At 41.2% G+C, this 7,875-nt stretch overlaps 1 protein-coding gene across 2 annotated transcripts; it reads right to left on the reverse strand.

Moving 5' to 3' along the window:
• Positions 1 to 4,555: 4,555 nt before the first annotated feature.
• LOC121972125 (G-type lectin S-receptor-like serine/threonine-protein kinase B120) lies at positions 4,556 to 7,875 on the reverse strand. 2 transcript variants are annotated; one of them, XM_042523780.1, is made up of 7 exons: positions 6,735 to 7,875; positions 6,565 to 6,656; positions 6,143 to 6,489; positions 5,730 to 5,940; positions 5,412 to 5,649; positions 5,177 to 5,327; positions 4,556 to 5,102 (listed from the first exon to the last, which is right to left on the reverse strand). In XM_042523780.1, exons 1-7 carry the CDS (start codon positions 7,829 to 7,831, stop codon positions 4,803 to 4,805), a joined length of 2,436 nt encoding a protein of 811 aa, XP_042379714.1. In that variant the 5' UTR covers positions 7,832 to 7,875; the 3' UTR covers positions 4,556 to 4,802. The 2 variants fall into 2 exon arrangements, with proteins under 2 accessions (XP_042379714.1, XP_042379713.1); XM_042523779.1 differs by having other exon boundaries at positions 6,565 to 7,874.

Raw genomic sequence — 7,875 nt, forward strand, 5'->3', positions numbered from 1 at the left:
TTCTTTTTCATGGCAAAGGAATTAAGGAAGTTTTTATTTAAATTTCTTTATTTGCCAATATCAAGGATTATAAAAGAGAGGGTAGAGGTGCCTTCATGATAACAATTCTTTTCTATTGTCCTCCTCTCTTCCTTGGTGTGGCCGGCCCTATATTTTTTCCCTTCTCCTTTTTTCTATCTTCTCCTTGGCCGAAACTCTTCATCCCTTGAAGCTTGGAAGGTGGCCGAATATTGTTTAGAGAAGAAGGAGAGAAAGGAGGCTTTGTTTCTTGCATCCCTTGGAGCTTGGTGGTGGTGGTCGGACCTCTACTTCTCTTGGAGAATTGATGGTGGCCGAATCTAGCTTGGAGAAGAAGGAGCTTGGTGGTTCTCATCTCGGAAGATCGTTGCCCACACAATGTCCGAGATTAGAAGAGGAATACGGTAGAAGATCAAGAGGTTATTTGCTTACAAAGAAAGGTATAACTAGTAATTGTTTTCCGCATCATACTAGTTTTCTTTGTATAGTTATTTTTGGAAATATCAAACACAAGAGGCATATGATTCTAGAGTTTAGAATTTGTGTTTTTGTTTTTCGAATTTGTGATTCGATTGTTCTTTTTGGTTAAACCTAAGAAGGCCTAGTGGTGGATTAAATATTTTAGGAAATTAAATATTAAATTTCTATTAAAGGCTTTGTCGAGGCAGTGGTGGATGATCCCATACCCAAGAAGGCCTAGTGTCTCGCCATGTTTGACCTGGGAGCCGATTTTAGAAATAAATATTTAATTAACTTTGTAACATAGGTTGATTTGGATCAATAGTGTTAAGTTCCGCTTGCGATCCAAATCTAAACCATAAAGAACAGATAAGTTAAATTTGGAATCAATAATGTTAAGTTCCGTTTGCGATTCCTAATTTAACTTCTAAAGAATACAATAGGTTGTTTAGGAAAGATTCGACACTTGTACAAAATTTTTATACAGTGGAACCGGTACGATCTTCCTAGGACCAACCAACACTCTTATAGCGAATTCATAGTAAAAAGTCCAAAAGTTCTATCGCTGATTATATGGTTATTAATGGCAATACAAAGTTCCATATCAAGTTATTATACCTTGTTGTGCTGATTCATTTATCTCTTGATTCTCTTTTCCCAAGAGAAAGACGATCTATCTTTTCAATAGGTTAAATACCATTAATATTCTCAATCTCTCTTTAAAAATGGTAACACTCTATCAGTAATAGTTTATCTCCTTATTCCTCCTTTAATCAAATCCTCTGTTACTAATGACCCCTAACTTGGAATCTGATGAACTCTGACAACTTCGCCAACAGATGAACCAACTGAATCTACTGCTTGCTCAAAAAGAAGCAGCTCTTATAGAGGCACTACAAGATAGAGACTTGCAATTCTCTCTTCGAAAGAAAACTGAGAAACATTGCGTAGTTGTTAAGTCCTGGGTTCGTGCTGACCTAGCCTTAAAAGAAAACGCATATTCAGATCTAGACAATCAGAGACAAGCTAGAATGTATTGGAAGATCAAGCATGATTCCGCCATTTCCCTCGCACTTCAGGAAGCGCAAGCTAAAGATGAGGTAATTGCACAACAACCGCAAAACCTACAGTTAGCCCAGGATGAATTGAGGCAACCCCAACTCATGCTTGAAGGAGAACGAGAGGGAACAAGGCAGGCAGGGCATCTCTGCCCTAGATGACATGCTCGTGACGGGAGTTAAAAGAGAGATTCAATCATCCTAGCAACCTTTATATCTCTAATAATCATAAGTGCAATGGAGTTTGAAGGGATGCAGGAATGTGCTTCTGCACGCTAATCTTATTATACATTAATGAAATTCAAAATAGGACGAATTTTAATTCTTATTCTCGCTCGATTATTTTTCCTTAAGGGTTTTTACGTGTTCCTATTTGTGTCTTCAGCACTTATTGATTTTTGAAGATGGTCTGCTAACCATCGAATTAGCTGCTACAACGTGTAGGAGCTAACCGTCAAATTAGCTGCTACAACATTATAGCATCGTCTATTATTCCAAGTAGCTACTACAACGTTGTAGCGGCTAACAGTCGAATTAGCTGCTACAACATTGTAGCAGCTATCATTCCTAGTAGCTACTACAACGTTGTAATAGCTAACAGTCGACGTTGTAGTAGCTAACAGTCGAATTAGCTGCTATAGCGTATTAGCGTTGTAGTAGCTATTATTCCAAGTAACTGTTACAACGTTGTAGCAGCTAGCTGTGGAATTAATTAACAGTGTAACAATCGAGATGTCCAATAAAGATAATCATATATAAATGGTCAATAATAGGAATAGAGGCGAGAGAATTACAATTTAAAATGAAACAACTTACCAAGTAGTTGCTACACATTGTAGCAGTCACTTGGTTAGTTAGCTGCTACATGTTATAGCAGCTATTTGGATAATTAGCTGCTATAAGGTGTAGTAATTAATTGTCGAAGTAGCTATTACAACGTGTAGCGGTTAACTGTCTAAGTGGCTGTAGTTTGCAGGCATTTGTAGTAAGCGTCGACCTAGCATGTTATAGCATAAATTCTTCCTTTCTTCTAATATATATTAGTATCACGATAGGGAATTACAACTTAAAATGAAATGAATTATCATTGGTTTGAAATGTGGGAATTGATGATTGGGCAGTTCCTCACAAATGATATAAGCAAAAGCTGGTAAGAAAGCAGGTAGGGCTTGTTCGTTGTAGGATATATCATTATACAAGTTGAAAAAGCCAGTGGAGTGGAGAAAAGCTTATGATCGAGATTGGAGAGAATTTGGTAAGCAAACCAATGTAGTGTATGTGTTCAGTGGTAATTTCTCAAACTTCCAACCAGCTCGAGAACAAGCATACGACTGTAAATTGTCCAAGTAGCTTACGGTGCTTTTGCTTGCTCAGCAAGAACATGCTACGAAGGAAGACGGCGGCGAGGAAAATTTAGAATTTGAAATTTTTCTCTTTTTATATTTACCATTCGAGATGCCTTATAAATTAAAATTCAAAATATAACAATTTTAATTTTAGCCATTAATTTTAAATTGAAATGAATTTCCAATCCCTTCTCATAGTCCATCTGAAGGTTACGTTAAAAAACGATAAATTATAAAGTCAACTTATATTGTCAAATTATAATCAATTGTCAAATGAGTAGGAAGTGAGAAGAAAATCTCTCATTATCTAATTAATTGGGAACCCCCATGAGTATAGATGGATTCAATGCATTAGTACTGACAATAGGGTCGGAGGAATTTTATAAATTTAAATTTAGTTAAATTTAATTTGAATTTAGTTTATTTAAATATTATTTAGCTCTTCATGTGAGCTTCTTTAATTTTTAAAAAGCTTTTATATTATGAAATTTATTTGATTCGTTAATGAGTTAGATATTAAAAATTTAAATTCCTTAAAAAAAAAATTATTTATTATATCATGATTCAAATTTATTCATTTTAAGTAATTATATATATATATATATATAAACTCAGGTGTACATACAGGTGACCTCATTCCCATCTATTTTTACTACCATACGGATCTAGGCAAAAAAAGGAAGAGGATGTTTAAAGAAGAAAACTGGAGTTTGTCTTCCTTTTTGCTACCCCTCGGATTGTAACATAATGATGGAATTTTTCGGGAGCAAGGGAATGCTCAAGCACATCCTCGCTCCCCCTAGATCCGTCACGGCCATCCGATGTCTATTTACGACTGTCCAAACGCCATGAACTCTAATCTTTCCATTCACGACTTTTGTGCACTCGTTAGCTCAGAAGTGGGTAAGGATAGCACTTAAAAGGACTGCGAACTGAAGCTGCGAATGATAATGATGCCTGAATAAGGCTCATTATAAAGGTGCTATGTCTCCATGGCGAATTATAATTTGTGGTTTATACATATATATATATATATATATATATATATATATATCAGTCATCATGTAGCAGCCATCATCACTGATCAACATGTATCTTTGCCACGCATTTTGATGCTTCAGTCTGAAGATCTCCTGTTGGTCGTCATAAATGGGATCAACCACCAAGTAGAATTGTTCCTTCCTTCCGCTAGTGGATTCGATGGTCAATATTTGACGGCTAGAATTGTGAGAGCAGTCCTTATACATGTTCCGATTCCACGTGTAATATAGGAGACATAATCGAAGGACTCAAAAGGGGATTTTAATAAAGAAAAAATAAATAAATTTGAATGTCAATCTGTCATCATGCTTGGCTCAGCTTAACTGATCTGCAACCCTACTGGGGATCATGATAACTTCAGCCACAACACAATGTCACACACCAACCAAGCAAGCAAGAAACCTTTATCAAGCACTCATGGTAAATTGTGTTTCAAGACATTGATCACACCAGAACCAGAGTGAGTGTTTTCAGTGCTTTGGGCAGGGATTGATATTTCAGACCTGCATTTACTTGCAGTTGAGTTGTTTCATAAGCTAAAATCAGGAAGTTCAACAGGGTGTACCATCACTGCTTTTCATACTCGAGCCTCCTAGAAGAACCAAGACTGTCTAATCTGGAGCTTCTAAATCATAAAGAGGAAATCATAAAGATTTGAACTCTATTACTCACTTGAAATCATAAATACACATGTAGTCAAACAAAAAAATTTTATGATCAAACTCTACTCTTCCAATATGAAATAGGATACATGTAGCCAGCCTCAAATAGTTGACTAATATGGTTTGATCTAGCCGAGCTTGACCTCGACCTCGACTTCGAACAGTTGCGAATAATATGGCTTGACGATTGATGACCATGATGATGAAGAATTTGCATTCTAACGACCTTCGACAGTTGTGATGGTCATATTGTTTAGTGAATAAGTCTCCAAATTTTCAACTGATGGATCATTTCTTTGGATGGTAAATATTGGCTCTTTAGGTGTATGAGAGATTGCGGTTTCATTTTCGAGCATGAAAACAATTGACGACATTGCTGGTCGGTCGCTCGGGCTGTCCTGAACACACAAGAGACCCACATGGATGCTTCTTAGTGCTTCATCTAGGTAGCAAGTCTGTGTGTTGGAAGAAGGATCTATGAAGTCCTTTGCATTCCCTTCATTCCATAGTTGCCATGCCTGAAAAACACTTCAACTTTGTGAGTATGAAAAGATCGAGCATTCTACTTTGCTAAATTTCAGTGTTTACTCACATAAGCCAAGAGATTGGGGAAGTCAAGCACGAGGTGAAAGCTACTATTTCGTAGGCCGCTCACAATCTCCAAGAGTAATACTCCGAAACTATAGACATCTGATTTCACAGAAAAAAATCCTTGCATTGCGTATTCAGGAGACATGTATCCACTGCAACACATTGCATACCCATTCGATATTAAACTTCTTTTTTCATTGAGCGTTTTTCGTAAGTTCGTGTCACATAATACTTACTAAGTTCCAACAACTCTATTCGTATTTGCTTCATTCTGGTTTCCACCGAAGATCCTTGCCATCCCAAAATCAGATATCTTAGGGTTCATATCCTTGTCCAACAAAATATTGCTCGTCTTAAGATCACGGTGAACAATTCGTAATCTCGAATCCTGATGAAGATAAAGAAGTGCCCGAGCAATTCCTTTGATTATGTTGAACCTCTTCCCCCAATCGAGCTTCGTCTTTAGCACCAGATCTATTCAAATTACTTCGTAAAGCCTAAATCCACAATCATAAAGTTGAATTTCACTACCAAAAAAGTGCGAGGAAACTAACCGAATAGGAAGAAGTCCAAACTCTTGTTGGGCATGTATTCATAAGCTAGTAGTTTCTCTTCTCCATGAATGCAATAGCCAAGAAGCCTGACTAGGTTCCTATGCTGCAACCTAGCAATCAAATTAATCTCATTCTTAAACTCTACTAATCCTTGTCCAGACCCTCTAATTAGTCTTTTAATTGCAATTTCTTGCCCTCCTTGAAGAATGCCCTGAAACAAGAAAAAAATCAACTTCTTCAACCATAAAAACTTCAATCTAATTCTCGGGCAGTCAGGTACACGAAACTCTTACCAATGTTTCTGTGACTAACCCGTAACTTACAGATTGCACAGCAACAACTTTATCGCTGCGCCAAAGCTCCCCTTAAATCTAATTCTCACTCTATCAAAAGACTTAAAAGATTGTTTGTACCTTGTAAACTATGCCAAAGCCTCCTTGTCCGAGTTTATTTGAAACAGAGAAGTTGTCAGTGGCAAGAACCAGGCTCTCAAAGCTGATCAATGGAAGCTCTGGAGCTTGATCTGCTGCCTCTCCTTCCGCAACTTCTTTAGTACCATAGAAATTGTCCAGGAACTCTCGACTCGAGCTCGAATCGCGTACTAGTTCTTCGCTCTTTGCTCGCTTGAACACACCTTTGATTTGCTCATCAAACATCCACAATGCAAGGGCGCAGGCCAAAACAGAGGCTGCTGCTGAAATGGACAGCACAAGCAGCAGTTTCTTCCTCCTGCTGCTGCTGCTCTTGCCGCTTGATGCACCTGATTAAAGATGACAATTCAGTTGCATCTTTGCGAGAAGCTAAACGATATATCGAAAAGAGGTATAAAGTTCACCTGAATTGAAGCTCATGAGCTTCAGATACAAGTCCTCTCCTCCAATACTTAGCATCTCAGCATCAACAAAACTCCTTGTCCAAACCAAACACCTTGGAGTTGTAGAATTCCCCACGTTCAGATCAGCATAAGCAAAGGCTTGACAGGAGCAATTGGTCGAGCACTCAGACCTGCATTCGCTCATGTTCATCTTGTTCCTCACGCGCACGAACTGGTCCGGTAACTTCATCCCTGCCACTCGGAGGAAGCTGTCCCCCTCGTCGCACAGGAGAGCTCTCTCCCTCGAGCAACCGCCTGAATGGTCGCCGCCGCTCCAAGCGGTCTTCGACCTCGGCTCGAACCCTTCCAAGCACCTGCACGCCGGCACTGTTCCGTTGGCGTCGCAGTATGCGAACTGGCCGCAGGATCCGTAAACTTGGCAGCCGATCGGTGCGGATGCGAAGGTTTGCCATAGTTTCGATGCGGAGTCCCAGCTCAGGAGCTGCAGCTGGCCGGAGTGGTTTAGGGTGTACCTGGTGTAGGGCGACGAGTCCGATACGCTAATGGTGAGGAGGAATCCGTCTTCGTCTGCTAAGATCGTCAAGTAGATCACGGAGTTGGAGCTCGGGCCGCGCGAACCGGTGAACACGTTGCCGCTCCACACTTGGCTCCGGTAGTAGATCTCCGAGCCTCTCCATGTCATGAGCTGAAGGGAAGTGGTCGAGTCGACGCCGAAGGTGAAGTTCCCCGGCGAGGGGTCGTCGGCGGCCTTCCACGAGGTGAACCGGGTGTGCGAGCGGTCGCCGTAGGCGTATCGGAGGCTCATGCCGGGCAGAAAGGTGTCCGTTGGGTGATCGAAGCTCTGCCAGAGGACGCCGCCTTCGCCGTCTCGGAGAACTAGGTTCCCGGTGTTGAGTAGCACCGCCGCCGCCGCGGCTCCTGGTGGGTTGGCCGACCAGAAGGTGAAGTTTCTCCCGCGCGAGCCGACGACGCGGAGGCTGCGGTCGTCGGCGAAGAGGAGTGCCGCGGGCTGGCCGGTGACGGGGCTCTCCCTGTTGGCGACCCAGATTACGGTCCTCTGGGGGATGTTGTACCAGACGCCGAGGTAGAGGTCCCCGCCGGTGCTCCTCGGGGAGAAGAAGCCGAGGACGAAGGTGCCGCCGTCGGAGGTCAAGGTCTCATTGGAAGGCATGAGCTGGCCGGGAGTCAGCCTGTCATATGAAAAGCAGAGGAGCAAATGCAGAGAGGAAAGGAGGAGGATTTTGGCGATGGGCAGAGACTTCGCCATTGCCTTTCTCGAGCTTCAATCTTCGATTGCGTCTGTCTTTCAGT

Source organism: Zingiber officinale, chromosome 4A (genome assembly GCF_018446385.1).
Source record: "Zingiber officinale cultivar Zhangliang chromosome 4A, Zo_v1.1, whole genome shotgun sequence".
In the NCBI taxonomy this organism is placed as follows: domain Eukaryota; kingdom Viridiplantae; phylum Streptophyta; class Magnoliopsida; order Zingiberales; family Zingiberaceae; genus Zingiber; species Zingiber officinale.